Raw genomic sequence first — 16989 nt, 5'->3', positions numbered from 1 at the left:
AAAGAAAGAAGAGAATTGCAGCCAATTTCTTCTGTCAGATTTTGGGAAGCAGTCAAAGCAAGCATGCCAGGATTTGTCCTTAAAGTGTTTAAAAGCAGATTGATGATCTTTAGCATTAAATGAGTAGTCATGATTGGGGAAGGAATGGAAATATCCTTCTGAGGGCCAGAAATGAGGACTAGGAATACACATGCAGACCTAATCCTGAAACTGCTTAAGGCATGCACTTAGTGTTAAATATCTGAGTCTTCAGCAAAACACTTATGGTTAAGCATATGTAAAACTGTTTGTCGGACTGGAGTGTAACAGTGCCTGTATTGTTGTGGTGTAATATATCATGTCCATCAAGCACCTGGTTCCTTTCTGAATATCAGTTACTTTCTTTTTTCTTGTTTGCCACAATTGGTTTCTTATAAGGTTTCCATCTTGACTTAAAATCTGGGCCTTGTCCCTGCTCCCCATGATCTTCATGCATTCTATATCAGATAGGCAACAGATAAAAAGAAAACAACCCAGGTGGTCAAAGCAAGGCCTGGTTCCTTGCCACTGAATACACTGACCACTAAGCTGCAGGATCAGGCTTCCCCTCCCTTTGCTAGCTCCAAGGCTCTTCCATTCCAGCTGTGGTCGCTGGGCTTCCTCAGGAGGGGCGAAAGATGCCCTTCCCGGATTGCTCATCTAGATGAGAGGTTGGCCTGCTCTTACAGTGTTGTTCTGGCTGAAAAGGAGAATTGAAACATGGTGTCCCACTTCCTGAAAGAGCACTTTAACTGCCAGGCTATTATGCAAAGTTGGACAGTACCAAGTTACTAGTGGTTTTTAATACAAGTGATCTAACCTGCTGTGCTTTGTGTTTTCATGCAGTCAGTATGTGTCAGACTTGCTAGGAGCGTGACTAACGCAGCAGGTTTCTCCACTGCCCAGCATCGAGATACTTAGGGAATGTCACTGGAACCTGGAATGTTTGATCATTTTGTTTGGTTGAGATCCCAAACTGAGTACAAAAATACACAGCCAAGTCCTTACTGTCTACATAAGCCTTGATTATGTTTTAGAGGGCAATTATTATTAAAATCCCCTATTGCTTTGATATGTCAGGAAGGTAGTTAAAATTTGAACAACTCTTCCAGTAATAAGTGCTTGGGGTTTCCTGCTCTGGAAGGTAACTAGCACGAGACACGAAAGAACTATGCAAATTAAAACAAATCCTGACAGCAAGACAAAACTTTCTCTTCCTTTCATAAGCTCTCCTAAGGTGGCAGGGTAACTACTGTTTAATAGCACAGTCATTGATTAGTGAAAAAGAAAGATTTTTTTTTCATTTTGATGATGCTTATTCAGTTGCCTCTGAAGCATAAGTGCCGTTCTAGATCAGTGCCAAGGTTGTACTATCTATTCTCTAGGAAGAAAAACCATTTTAATTGTACCCTATTTTCCAGGTTTGCTACATTTCTGCCTAGGAATTCCTAGGCAGGAATAATCTTTTCCTAGAGATTTCAAAATCTGCCTGTACAAGGCCCTGAGCAACCTGAACTAACTTTGAAGTCAGCCCTGCTTTCCCTAGGAGGTAGGTAGTTGACCTCCAGAGGTCCCTTCGAACTGAGATTACTATCTGAATGTGCACTGCACAGATGAGCTCTGCTTGCAGAGTAAGCCAGGCATGCAGGGATCTTGGCTTGAAGAGCTACTCCCCTGTGCAAGCAGCTCTTCAGCACAAGTGCCCAGCCTGCAGCATGGGTGCTGCTCTTCCGACCTGGGCCAGCCCAGCTGGCGCGATGCTGTCAGAAGCACCGGTCTTGGACATGCTCTGGAGAGCTGATTTGTGCATGAGCATTAGCTGTTTTCCTTGCAGCTTCTAGACATCTAGAATCAGTCCAAGTTAAATATGGGGACAAATTTGAGAAATGCTGAAACAAAAAGCTCCCTGTGTGAGAGAAAATTCCTGAATATAGTCGGATGTCCGAGCATTTATGGTGCTCATCTAGAAGAGATCTATCCCTTCTAGCCCTTGCTGCAGGGAACATTTACCTTTTAAAGCAAAGCAGAACAGGAGAGGCTGACTGCTCTCAGAGCATCCTAGAGCCTGTGGTTAGAGCATTTCCCTTTATACAGCAGTCTCCGTTCATGCTTTTAATACCAGGCAGACAGAGTGAGTTCATATCACATTGATTTGAACAGACTTTAACCCCCATCTGGTAAGCGTCCTAAACAGTATGCAAAAGCAGGACTAGCAGTAATGCCACATCTTCCCAGAGTCTGGAATGGCATCCCTTACAAGTCTAATTTCCTGCTCTTTGCTGAAATTGCCTCACGTTTGCTATTTAGCTCAGGCTGAACTAAGGATTTTGGCCCAAAATAAAGACATTTTTTACATCTGAACTCCAAAATGTTTGGTCTGGGACCAAGTCATAACACACGCTATTTTTTTTTAATTTGGTCACTGAATCAGAAATCAGTTCTTACGGTTCCTAATTCTCAAACGACACAGATGGTAACAGACAAGATATGCATGAAAGAGTACAAATATGGTGAGATTATCTATACAACTCTAAAATGTAAGGAAGACCAATCTTCTTACGTTGAACCACATTATACTTCAATTAAAGCAGTAAATATTATGAAGAAAAAAAAATGTTGGAATGGACAATCCAGACTTGGATCCGGTAATCTGGAATATCCAGAATCTGGATATCTCAAATATCCAGATTTGAGTATGGCCTGAGTTCAGAAGAACAGGAATTCTGTGACAGCATAACTTCAGGAAAAGGAATTGGATGGGGTACTGCATACATCCGCAGACATGATAAAACAGCAGATGTGCAAAAACAAAGCTGTCTGTACACAGCCATTTAAACTCATTTTTGAAAATCTAGAATAAAAATAATCATCATAACTGACTGTACTACAGGAAAAATCCCCTTCCAGCTACTTCATGCCAGTATTTTGATAAACTTTGTACTACATTTGTAGCCCACATAACATGATACCGCATTTTCTTAGCAGAAGAAGGCACCAAGAAGAAGAAACAAAGCAAAACAGTCCTTACGATGCCTCACAGATTATTTTCTTTCTAGTTTAGGTTTTCCTACAGAAAGGGAACGTTCTCCATTTCCAGGCTATGACAGATTGTAAAAACAAATCCAAAGAAATAGGTGTAACTTACAATAAAAAGAAAGTGCTATTAGTCATTCTGCAAGAGTGACAGAAGTGCAAACGATGACTTACCAGAGGCTACTCCCCACAATCGCTCTTCTTGGAATTGCAACATCTGATATGTAAAACCCATTCCTTCCTCACCAATGAGGTTTTTGCTGGGGACTCTTACATCTTCAAAAAAGATCTGAGCTGTGTCCGATGACCTCATGCCCAGTTTGTCTATCCTTTTAGCAACATGAATGCCTGAAGAAAAAGAGATATTAGAATGGCCACGAAAAATAGGAGTCAAACGTACAAGTACGGCATTTTAAAAAAAGTGAAGCTTTTAGATGTGAAGGTGTATGCCAAAGATACAGCATTTTCCCTTTAGGAAAACATGAAAGTATTTTGGGCTTTAAGAGTAAAACAGCCCACATCCTATTTTTTAAGAAATTTTCATTTTTATTTAAGTAGCAAATCAGAATATGCAGTTCTAAAGATTTTACTTTTCAGAATATCCCCAAATAAAAATTATTCGCTACCAGAAATAATCCTACCTCATAGAGCTCTTGAAATCATGTGCTATTTATTTGCTTACGTTTGATTTTTAATGCACTATAATAAAATGCTGGAATTCAACCTAAGAATGCTTGTTGAGTGCCTGCACTGCAGTGAAACAGCAAAGAAATATTTAACAATGACAGACATCAGTTATATTTATATAAATCTGAAACTAGAGAATTTCCACTCCTGGAAATCCTCTTCCTTCCCTCTCTTCCACATTTACCCTCCCGCATCCTGATTTTCTCTGGTACATGTAGAAGAGATGGTTACAATCACACACACACCTCTCTTTCCTAATAATAAAAAGGTTAGACTCAGACTGACAAATACAAACATCCAACAGTTCCAAATCAATTGCAAATTTTGTTAAAACTATGTATTTTGTGATAGCCTACAATATCCTACTTAGTCCATTTAAATAGTCACATAAGGGCTTATAATGATCAGGATTCACTCCTTTTGAGTTTTCATGTGGACACCCTTGCAGAGGGGGTTTGCTTTCCCACAGGCCTACCTATACGGCATAGATTCTCACCCAAGGTGCAATGGTCTGTTGGAGATGAACCTGATTCCTGTAGAGAAATCCTCTTGGGATCTCCATTGAGATCTCAAAATTGTTTCAGCTTTGGCCACAAAAGATTTAAGCTACATAATCACACCAAGTAGATGCAACTTGGTTTCTTGGGTTTTTTTTCCCCTGTCACAAGTTCTGCTTGCTGTAGTTCAAACGCAAGCATTGCTTATCGCTGTGCCATGAGGGTTAAACAGACATCCACTGATTTTTGTAATAATCTCCTTGAAATCTTCATCAGTCTTCACCTCCTTGTTGCTCTGGGATTAACACATGAAAATTATGGGTGGAAGTTAAGAATGCTTCAGAGGTAAATGGAGGCCAACAACCAGATATGAGGATTTGCGCAAAACATGCTATTAGATCTGCCAAGTCAATATATGTAGAAAAAGAATCATCCAAATCAGCATATATGTCTTTTGCGGAAAAACAAACATTTTGCTACCTACAGACATGTTCTTCTAACCAATTTTGTGATGAAACAGGATTTCGGTAATTTTTTTCCTCTTTATTCTATCATTTGCAACCCTCTACTAGTCTCTAATGTGGCTTAGTTGGCTAACATACAGATCGTTGTGGTCCCATTCTGCACTTATTCATTCCTTGCTATCTTTCCTGGATTTCAGTGAACTTCTCTTTCTGAACTAATACAGACCTCTCTGCTCTGTATCCCATTGACAGGAGGCCTTCATCCTTGTGAAAATTACTTTGGTTTTGCAGGCAGGAGCAGCTGGCAGTCATTTCCTTTAAATTTATCCTCAACAGCAGCACTGAATAAGGTATAGAAAGTTTAATCTCTTAGCAAATTAGAGATGAAATACTGACACTGTTTCCAAATGCCAAGACTACTCTCAGGGCAAGGTCCACATTGACTTCCGCACCTTCCATTCAGTGTTATTATTCATCAACGGTGACTACTTAAGCCAATATACAAACAGATTATGTTGTGAATACTTCCTCTGGTACATGTTCAATGTAGAAAGAAAGTCAGGCCAGCCATATAAAAACCTTTGACTCTTGAATTGAAAATTATCCAGCAATTTGCATCCATTCAGGCCAAAAAAGCATTTGTGGTTTGTTTCTATATTAAAATCAGAGCAAAGCAAATATGCACTGAACCATTTACGGGCCCAAATGATTTTTGGAACATCTTTTCTTGGTAGAATATTACCACTTGTTTTCTTTGAGAGTCTCAGAGATCATGCCTTTGGTCTACTTCCAGCTGCTTTTATGTAATCACTGCTCCTAAACCATATGAAGATGTACTTAATGTTCTTTTTACTGGGCACTTTACTGAGGACTCTGCTGAAACAAATGCAACAGTCAGCAGTTCTTTATTTTGCTAAATCAATCCTATTGTATATTTCCCAATGCCCACATATGGCAGCTATGAAAGACAACTCTTAACGATTTTGTTAGAAGAGCTTAATGTGTTAATGATTTCTCATATCCACACACACATATATATATATATTTTTTTACAGATGGGTTTTGTGTTTGAATTCCTAAATATGGCAACATTCCTTGCTTGTTGTGCCTTACCAGTTTCACTTGCTTCTAGATTAATTCGCATTTCTCATGCAGAAAGAGGCCAAACTGTGTCATCCTCACACAGTGCCCCCTCTTTTGCCCGTGTACACTTTACTTGCTTTCTTTTTTGAACACACTGAATCATAATATGATGGGGCATCAAAATCTTCCTTTACTTCATTTGATAATTGTAATTCTCCTCATAAGCGGTACTATACACTAAAAATTACCAGCAGCAGTAGAAATCTGCCTGGATAAATCTTGGTGTTTGTCTGTATTAAAGCACAAGCCATCCACTAACCTACAAATTTCAATATAGCAAGGACAAGTGATCAACTTTCTAATATCACTAACAGAGCCCTTTGTGCTACTTGTTCTAGTATCACTGAGATGGATTGTTGTATCTCTTCCTGGGCAGTTTTTCCTAGGTGTCCTTGTTTTTTCATTTTCTCCCACTCCTTCAGTCTTCTGACAATCTCCTTTATTTCCTTTATTCCATCTTGAGAGAAAGGCAGTTGCTCTCTCCTGCCGCCCTTTAGTGCCATTACAAACGGAAAGAGACACATTTTAAATTGCAACCTGAGACACATGCTCTTTCCCCTTTCCTGGACATTCCTGTCTTTATTACCTCCTCCTTACAATCTATCCTAGTGCTATCTGAGGACTCAGAGGATAAAGTAGTGCACAACTACATCTCAGATTAGGGCTGCAAGCCATTTGTTTTACCATGTCTTATCTTGCCATATCTATACACAGACATTTTATAGCCTCCTAGATTATCTTTCATCTCATATGTAGTGCCGCATTTTTAAACATCTTTACTATGCGGGGTATTCATCTGATTAATGTATCTATTATGTATCCACACCACAGTGATCCAAATTCCTTTATGCATTCAGCAGTGTCTGTCAAAACTAGACTATTGCTAACTTCACCCCAAAGTAGACATTGTACGAACCTAAAATTAGATGAAGCAACCCCCACTCCAGATCTCCAATAAACTGCTGGGTGTTAATACTTTCACACTTGGAATTTTTTTTCTTTACATTACATTATACATGTATGAAACACAATTTAGTGTTTCATGAAAAATACTGGACTGCTCTCCCACATCCTTCCAGCTGCCAGCAACAAATGCTTTGCAGCTGTGCTGTGGATTCCTTCCTTCCCCTGCCATATAGACAAGTGACTGCAGCAGTTAGTCAGACCTAACATGCTCATTCTCCATTGTGCTCACTCTTGAGCTTTGACATACATTAATTGTGCATCATTCTGTGGTGTCGTCTAGACACTTCCTGTACAGCCCTGGTCTGCTTCCCTCTAAAGAACATGAACTTTGGCAAACAGACATCCTTAGGATGTATCAAAACAGCTGGAGCTTCCTCCTCACATCTGTGTCAAACGGCAGCCTTTTTCAAACTTTTCCTCCCCCCCCAATAAAAACCTAAGTTCTGATATGATCTTACCACTGAGCACGACCAACCATCTCAATACTTCATTTCAGAAGTTCACCAGTCTTTGTACAGTGACCTTTTTGAAGGTTCGCATCTTCATCACACAGAAGGAATGAAAACATTTACACTTGGAGGAGTACAATTTATGTTTCTAGGAAGATTTCCACATCTCTGTGTATCATCCTCAGGTGGCTTAGGCAATTTTTTCTCCTCACAACCTATTTACCACAATTTCCTTCCACAATGACTTAGAAATTAGAAAACTCGGGAATTAGAAAATTCACTGGAAGACCCCTTAATTAAGACAGAGGGTTAGGGATATCCGGTTTTGTTTTGCATCCTTCAAGAACGCTGAAAACCAAACAGGCAGGAGTTAAAACTGTTCAAAATTAAATTTTGAAAGCCAGTAAATAAACTGTAACAGTCTCTGTCAACGTAACCTTAACTCTACCCTCCTTGAGTGATGTACTTTATGTATACAATACCCTATTGCTGCAAGCTGTGTAGACAACTTGGGAACAGACCCTATGTGATCCGTAGTGCTGAAACTTGTACGTCTTAGATCAGGCTGTATTTCACCAGTTTCTTCACTCAGACTTCTAGTCCATACTTTGAAAACAAGCCCCTACTTCCAAAATCGTAGAGGCTTTCACTCTGGCCTGCATTTAACTCGCACATCATTTTGTAATTTAAACTGATAGTGATGATAACTCCCTGGCAAAAAGATCTCTCTGTAGAGCAATGCCCCGAGACTTCAGTGCTTATTGCTGAAACAGGCATACTGGATATACCTGCACTACTTTTCAGCAAGGCCACCAGTTTGGATGGGGGAGCATGGTTACCTGAGGAAGATCAGGGCCCTCAACTCAGTGCAATCACAGCATGGCTTGGCAGCCTTCTACTATTCAATAGTGGTCAGTAATCCCAGTCTGAGCAAGTGAGATGCTTCCCGTGGGCTGTTGGGAGGCAGGTGCCCCTCCTTAATGTGGGGTTAAGATTGTGCTGGGAGGCATTTCCCATGTATTTCTAAAGTCTGAAATCTCTAAACTCCTTATCCTCTTATTTTCACTGGTTTGAAAATCACTTTTGAACATTCTGTGAAGAAATAAGACAGCAAGCTAAAACATCTTAATTTATTGAAAAAAAGTATATATTCTGTTCACCAATCCTCATTCAAAAAAGGAAAGAATTTAACACTATTTTTGAAACATAAATTGAGAGTATTTTACAGTTCATATCTAGCAAAGCTCCCTATTTAAATAAGATAGTATTTATTTTGAGCACTGTTAGCAGCTTATTGTCTTTTTGGGACAGAAAACAATGATAGAAGTTTTGTGGAACTTCTTCAAAATTAAAAGATGCTGGATGTTATAATTTTCAAAATGTTTTTGGCTCTCTTTGTAAAGTTTTCTTTAAGGCATTAATTTTGTCCTTGGCAGTTGCTTAACTTGTCTATTCATTTTCGTAAAAGGTTATGAAATACTCCCATGTAAGTGTATCTGAACAACTTCTCTAAAGTTATTTTGGTAAAAAGAACTCTCCATATAAAATTATTTAGGAGCCTGAAGCTGAAGCCTGCAAAATATTTAATTTCCTCCTCGTTTCCTCTTGTTCCCCACCTTTTTGTGGAAATGTGGGTGTAATTGCATTTTGGAACTGACTTTGTATGACAACGTAACACTTAATTTAGCAGAGCATTTAGGAGTGTAGTCCTTTCTCTCAAACACTTTTCATTCTGGTATTGTGCACACACACAAAAACACACTAAAATCAAATTAGAAGAAAAAGAGTTCTGTGTTATTACCAGGTAGATTCATTGGCAGACATATAAGAGACTTATTTTGATGGGGAGGTCCTTTACTGGTGTTTGCCAGCAGACACATCCAGTTCGCTTGGCACCCCAATGTAATCCACATCTTACCACCATTTATGATGTACTCATTGCCTTTTCTTACAGCTGTTGTCTTGATATCTGTTTCAAAACATAGGAAATTAAGGGTTATTCTTGTGAAGGAGGGATAAGCTGACCCCTGTATGACTGGCAGAGTCACTCCCTTGCTCTCAGAGACAAAACTAATATTCACCCATCACTTTAAGCCCTCCAAGTCCTTTAAGCCTTCCAGGCTGCGAGAGGCAGACTTTTCTTACAACTCCCTTTGAACAAAACAAGGAAATAATACAACTTCTCTCAGCCTCCTTTAGGTGAGTCTTCATCCTAGTGGATGAAAGTAGAAAGCCTTCCATAAGTAAATTTAACCCCCAAAACTCAGGCCAAAAGTATTTCAGTCTGAGGTGATCTATTATGTATTTCTGCCACTGTGTACATTAGTCACTGAGGAGACCATTAATTTCAGAGTCCCAGCTTCAACAAACATAAGCCTCAATATATGTGTATGCACAAGGATACACATACACGCACTTCCTGCACATTCTAGGTCAGAATGGCGTAATAATTCAAAGCCAGTAAACTTTAACAGGGCCCAAGTTTAAATGTTAAGAATGTCTACACATGAAAGAGTTCTAAACACCTCCTACTTGTACCATGCCATAAAAAACAATGTTATTTTCATTCATTAGTGTTCACATCACCCTTCAAGTAGCCATAAATGCAACAGACAGCAGGAGTGAATCATTAGTTATTATTTACACTTCAATAGGATTTCCAAGGGCTGGCTTCTTTCCCCTGAACAAACTGTTGTCATAGAAGTATTGCAAATTGAATTTCTTGAACTAAAACCCCAGCTGAGGGAGACTCCCTAATACATGCCTAGCTATAAGTAGGTTATAGCAAGACAGAAACCAACCACACTCCCAACAGCACTTGCAAATCTAACGGGACTATAAAGTCCATAAGAGTGCATCTTACCAGAGTGAACCAATAACATCTACTGAGGGAGTCAGTAGACTTGGGAGGGTAGGAGTCAGACACAAAGTGGAGTGGGCAGGCACATTTAAGTCAATTGGTTATACCTTCATACATGCCCACCTCAATCTGCACATGAAACTTCTTCCCAAAGGCTCTAAACTCAAAACAAAGCAAAACCAAGAACCTGAGATTCCTTTACAATATAAACCTCATTGCTACCTGGGACTGAGTAGAGCACAGGTGAAAAGGAAATTTGTTAATGAAAAAACTAGGGAAAAATGGTGGGAGAAAATTGTACAACTGTATAAGACAAGGGAGTTGTGGATAGAGCTGTGGATGAAGGAACTTACAAAAGCACAAGGATGAATAGCAAGAGAAAGAGATAGTACTAATATTGATAAAAACAACAGTCATCTAGCAATACAGTCAGCGAAAGGACTATGCCAAATCTGTCCAAAGGACTTGATGTGGAATCTGTATAATAATGCAGGCCAACAAAATAAAGTAATTAAAAGTACTGATGTTGGTTTTACATGGACACAGACCCTGGGCAATCATATACATGGAGACTAAATAATATACAAAGGATACATATAAGAGCTGGAATAAGAAACACAACACTGTACCGAAGTAGCGTAAAAAGCGATGGGAGCATACACAGAGTGATTTACATCAAAAATCCCTTTGTTGCGGAACAACTACTGCAAAGCTGCTGCTAAGGTCTCATGGAAGGTCTGAGGGGGAACACTGAGAGCTGCAATGTTATCGGAAAGATAAACGATGCTTGCAAGTATGGCATCACAGGGGACTAACTTCCCACATACAGATTAAAGAACAAATGCCATCACTAACGGGAGTGTTCGAATACTCCCAGATATGACAGTTGACAGTTTGCTTCAAATACTTGAGGAACCACTATTTTAAAACAACTCAATGAGTTGATTTTCTTTAACTTAAATTAAAGGAAGCATGACCAAGTCAATAAATAAGTTTTATGCTTAAAATACAGCAAGCTTTGAAAATCTACCTAACTATTTACTGAAGTCAAGTGGACTTAAAACCTCAGGGATACTGATGTGAAGAAACTTTGGAATATTTGACTATAACTATTCTCCCTGATAGAGCGTGACTCTGGGAAAAGGCCCCTTCAGTGAATGCTCCATAACATACTTTTGGCATGTCCACACCACGGGCCCTGTGTTGCCTATATCTCAATAGCTCACAGATCCCGCTGTGCCAATCCCTTCCACAAAAGACCGCAAGGTATTGAAAGACATATGAGACATCTAGTGGCAACTAAGCAGCCAGGGTTGGTCAGTTCACAGTCCAAACTGTGACATACTTGGTCAGGCAGTACACTCCTGTGGACTCAAGTTTCCACTGGGCTTTTGAGTGCAGCCACACATCTAAATAAACTGGACACAAGGCAAGGTTGGTTTCAAGTTTTAAGGTCAATCTTACTATCAGAGATGGTCAACACATATTCTTTAAGTCAAAAATGAAAAAAGCATATCTGGAATTTACATCATCGGTCAAGGGAAAAAAACCCAAAAAACTTGCATGGAATGGCTCCAAATCTAACTGAATTAATAATCACTTCAAAAAACAGGAGATTGCCTGCAGGAGGGGAAGAGATTTATCAAAGTAAGCTACATTTTGGAGGTCAGATGGTAAGAACTGCCACAAGTGAAACTGAGTTAAACCTTGCAGGTGAGCAATGACAAAACCCGAAAAGACTGAGAAGGCCAACCAAAATGTTTCAGCCACAGAAACAAAAAGAGAATGAGGAAAAACATGAGGCATCTCTGCAGGATGGCTCAAAACAAGGCAAATATTTCCCATGAAATTCTAAAAAAAAGATTTGTAATATAGCTGACAAAGCAAGACATGGACAGGAAGGAGTATACAGAAACTAAAAGCAGTAAAAGTGGAGGCTGTTGGTTTCAGTAATCTACACAGCTTCAGCATATATTTGGAAAGGAAAGAGAATTCAATTTACCAATGGTAGCTAAAATTAACCTGATCTGTTTATTATGAAACTGGATTTTCTAGAGAAAACCAGAATAAGAAACAGATCCTGTTTCATCCAGGCAAACTAAAATATAATATTATTAGGTAATTATTAGTTAAAATTTTGTAAAGGTGAGAATTAGGACAAAAGTAGAAATGTGGATAAGAAACAGGGCAAAGAAGAAAGGGAAAAAATCACATCAAGTTGTATTAAAAGAGGAAGTGCTGGAATTCAGGGAACATACTAATGGAGTTCCTTCTTGGAAATCAGCCTTTGGATGAAAGCTAGAGAATATTTCCATTCACAATCTTTGCAAGGAAAATAGAAATACATTAATGAACCAAAGGGATGAGGAAGTATTTATGCCATTATAGACAGCTGGAACATCACGTGCAATTCTGGTCACCTGTGCTCAAGAAAGATGACCTAAAAAACAGAAAAGCAGAAAGACTGAATTCCAGTGAGAGAGAATGGGGCAAGGCCACACTTTGCTTTTACCACACCAGACTTTTCTTTCCTGTATACTTTTCACATATGCTAGTGGCAGGGGAAGTTTCAGTGAAAGCAGATTCTTTCCATTAGAATACCAGGATGTCCAAAATTGGCAGTTGGCTAGGCTAGCTTACTTGCAACATCTGATCCAGCTCCAACTTCACTGATTCCCAAACAAGCCACAGAATCTCCAGCTATAGTTGGCACAAGGAACTGTTTTTTCAACTCATCTGAACCAAACCTGCAATAATATAATGAAAAGATAGGTTATTAAAATTTTTTGAAGGTAAATTTTATTTACAGAATCATTATGCATTTTGTTCTACCCATACAGGGACCAAATAACTTTCCTATGACTAGGTGAAATCTATCCCAGAGCCAAAAGACAGAAGAGATTCTCCAAATCTGTGATCCAGACCCTTCAATGTAAGGGCAGCCACAATCATTTTAAAGAGGCTTTTACAAGTATTCAGACATCTTTACTCCCAGAGAAATCTGTGTGGTCTAGATGCCCCAAATCTGATCTTTATGGCTGTTGCATTGATATCAGATCTACACAAATATAGTTTCTGGGATTTCCCTTCAACGCTTCTCCAGTCTGTAGTCAGCCAGGATGGAGGACCTCCCCTTTGCATATCTGCTGACATTTGTACCAGCTCTTTGCCAGGTTTTACCAGTGACAGGAGGCATGTGCTGAGAAGTTATAATAGGTGATGGTCACTCTCTGCAAATATCAATATTGCCAGTATTAATACATCTAATATCTGCATTTAAATCCTACAGTGAAATCAAACTGCTTCTTCCCAGCTGCTCTTCTACTCCCCATAAAAATAAAAATGGAAACAAGCACATTATCGGAGGTATTTTAACACAAAATAGCCATATTTTAATCTATTTAATATGGGCTATGCACATTTTTTTTAGTCTATGATTTAGATCAGAATTTTACAAGGATTAAATAATACACAATCACAGTGTATTTTGTCAAAACAGTGATTTTACTACCCAAAGCTGTCACCTGATCAAAAAGAAATGTCAGGTGTATTTGATAAAACAGTTCCCCCTAATAACCTAATCTTAATTATCACTAATAAGCAACCACTTTTTAACACCTAAAGCCAACATCTGCGTCACCAGCTGACTGCCCTGTACAGACCAACCACAGCACTTCCCAGAAAAGGTGGACTAAATATCTCTTTGAGCAGCAGACGAGCAGCAACCCCTGCCAAAGGCCTCAGAAAAGCAGCACCTGGTAGCAAGGCCTCTATTTCTTTGTAAAGATACAGATAGCTCAGGAATGACAACTAGCTGGTGCCTGCTGGGGACAGAAGGGAGCCACTAAGTCCCAGTCCTGGGGAGAAATGGAAAAGCACCTTCATACAGAAGAGCAGAAGTAAATTGCCAGGGTAAAGATGGTTTTAGCATGCCCGCTAGAGAAGCAATGCTTATCTCCCCTTTACCCCTTCCTGCCACAAAAAGCAGAAAAGGCTGGTCAGGACCAGCTTCCTCCCCCCCAAAGATGTCCCTCCTCCCCAGAGAGATGCCGGCGAAAGAGCTCAAGAACCACTGCGTTATATTGCCTTTTTAATATTAATAAGGCTACAAGCAACAGTGATTCCTGCCCTGAACAAGATTTTTTTCCAATGTTTAGTTACCCTCACTGATTCAGAATGTGGTCTATCTCATTTAAAGGTTAATTTTTTTCTAATCAACATCCCCCGATTTGGTCTTGCGGTGTGAATGGCGAGTTCATAGTCTAGTTCTTGTGCCAGCAGGACTGAAAAATTCCTCGGGTCATCAGCTATCTCTTCCATGAGCAGGAATCCATAAAAGACAAGCCACTCTTCTGCCTCCTCTTCACTAAGAGGCTTCTAGGTCAACATTTCCAGTATTCTCCTTAGGCTCAATGGCTTGCTAAGCAGGCTACAGTTACTTGGGCCATCCTTCAAAAATATTGGCTTGTCACTTCCAAAGTAGCGATGGCATTTTAGCTAAGAACGTGACTCTTGCACCCTCTCTCCACCTTGACACGAAACAGTCAAGGGACATGAGAAAGCAAGAGAATTGAGTAGGAGCTGGCAGATTTTTTGCTCTGTGCATGTAGGCAGTTCAATTCATATTCCTGCTCCTGCTGACAGCAATCGCAGCAGCAATCCCAAATAAATAAATAAAAAAAAAGCAGAGAGCTTGGAGCATTTACTTCTTCCCCCAGCATAGTGGGACAAGGTCTCCTAGTGTTTTACACAGGATATATTTTTCTTTTTTTTTTTGGACATGATCAACTATAGCCAGCTGTACATTTATCAGACAAAAACCCCACAAAAATACAGATTATGAGAGGAGCTAGCAGCATTGCCTATTAAGGCTGTTTGGCAATGTTTTCTGCTGCTTTTAACTTTGCCAACCTTTAGTTATTTCAACAGAGGATTTTCATGACAAGAACTTGCCTCAAGATAATGTTTTTGGTCTGATATTTCTGTTTGTTTGTATTAAGTTCCAGAAAACAGTTCAGCTGTTCCCAAAAACGAGGCTGGGAACATGTTATTTTGCCATTAAAAAAAAAAAAAAAAAAAAAAAAAAAGCCTGGCAAGGCTATCTCAGAAGATCACATATTTCTATGCTTTGTGGAAAAGACACGCTCATCAAGTGGCTGGCTACTGTGTTAGAAATGTGTTGTTTCTGTAAAATTCTACCCATCTTAAACACATCCCAGAAAAATCTCAGGTTTGCCTAAGTACAATACCCACTTCTTTCCAGTTTAACAGGTCCAGAAGTAGAAAATTCTGCTTTCAATTAGATAATGCTCTGGCCCTACACTAACTAGATTACGTCTACTTTCTGGGCTGGGTCTATACACTACAGCATAGTTTCCCATGTGATTAACTGTGCAGCCTTGTCATTCCTTTAGAATATATTTTCATGTATATAGAGAAATAGACAGACAGACAGACAGACAGTCAGACACACATACACACACACACGAGTCAATAAACTGGAGCTCCTTGATGCTGGGTAAACCAGAAGTCTCAAGCGTGACATTTTAAAACATGTTGCATGGAAGTAGTTCATTGTTTTTTGCTCCACACTTAATTAGTAGCATTGGTGGAATGCCATGGATAATAACACAAAAATGACAATGATCTATGATGCTGTAAATGATGCTAAACTGAGTAAAAGGAAAAAGAATCACAGTGAAATACAGATTTAAGAACTTTTCCTTGATCCACATAGATCTGTTTATGTGCTCTGACAATTAGAAATTGAAAGTCACCTTTACTCATTCTAAATAGATATAAAAATCTGGTTTCTAACACGTTAGATTGCTACATTGAATGAAAATATGTCTATAGTACATCACTATTCTGACTTAATTGCACTGATAATCATCCTGTTAGAACCACAGATCCTATTCATTTTTGTTTCTTTTGCTTCTGTGAGAAAACAAGCTAAGCTGCAGTGAATTAATTCAATTAGTAAGGAAGATTCTGAGTACAGCTGGCATTGTATGAGACACTACCAAGTGCAAACTGAAGTTTTGAATATGAACAGCTGCAAGCAGTTCTAACACTACTCTCAGCATTTAATTATAAAGGCAAGTAGCTTAAACTAGTGCAACAAACAGCACAGATGCACAACAGTCAAAATTTTACTTGTGGGTTGATTCACTGGAAAAACATAATTGTGAACAACTTTCAAGGGCAGATCTGTAGGCACTTCTGTTTTGGAGAAACTCGGAAATAAAGCAAGACTTCAAGTATGAGAATACATGTTCCTGTAATCCCTCTGGAAAGCACCAGTTTCAGCCCAGAAGCTCTTTCAACATGTTTGTACCCAAGTGTGAATATCTTCTGATTTGTCACTGGGCTTATTAATGCAGGCATAGTCTCCCACTGCTGTGACCACACAGCACCTGGCCACAGCTCAGGTGTGCCAGGTCCAGAGATGGAGAGAATTTGCTTACAGCTGGCTGAAGCCAACTGAAGGGAGACCTGGAAAAACAGAGGACAATGAATGTGAACGTGGGTGCTACAAATATTTCAGATCTTCTGTGTCCGGCTCTCATCAGCCTCCACTAACCAAACCCGTATCTGTTTCTACTCAGTTAACCTATAACAGCCTACACTATAGCTTAGGGCAAGATCTCGCCTACCTTATGCACATTAAGAAATTAGGCACGAAATGTGACTGAGAGACAACTCAGTACTTCTGAAGAAGCACCAGAACAAGCTTCTTTTACATTAACCCAGTGGGCAAGCCATCCAGCTCTTGAAAGACCCATTCCCATTTTCATCCTGTTCCCAGCCAATTAAGTGGATCATTCTGCTTTCTAAAACTACTGTTCCAATTGTCAGTAACAGTAAAATTG

At 39.4% G+C, this 16989-nt stretch overlaps 1 protein-coding gene across 2 annotated transcripts in view; it reads right to left on the bottom strand.

Moving 5' to 3' along the window:
* LOC112982357 (probable acyl-CoA dehydrogenase 6) overlaps positions 1-16989 on the bottom strand; it is an 89945-nt gene that overhangs the window by 12179 nt on the left and 60777 nt on the right. For both annotated transcript variants that reach the window (XM_064506075.1, XM_064506074.1), the window contains exons 4-6: positions 12758-12864; positions 9059-9226; positions 3226-3399 (exon numbers count right to left, since the gene is read on the bottom strand). In XM_064506075.1, coding sequence (XP_064362145.1) covers positions 3226-3399; positions 9059-9226; positions 12758-12864 — 449 coding nt within the window. The remainder of the gene's footprint in view (positions 1-3225; positions 3400-9058; positions 9227-12757; positions 12865-16989) is intronic.

The sequence above is a fragment of the Dromaius novaehollandiae genome, chromosome 2 (genome assembly GCF_036370855.1).
Source record: "Dromaius novaehollandiae isolate bDroNov1 chromosome 2, bDroNov1.hap1, whole genome shotgun sequence".
In the NCBI taxonomy this organism is placed as follows: domain Eukaryota; kingdom Metazoa; phylum Chordata; class Aves; order Casuariiformes; family Dromaiidae; genus Dromaius; species Dromaius novaehollandiae.
Note: the sequence above shows the minus strand (reverse complement) of the source record. Positions and strands in the feature narration are given on the sequence as shown.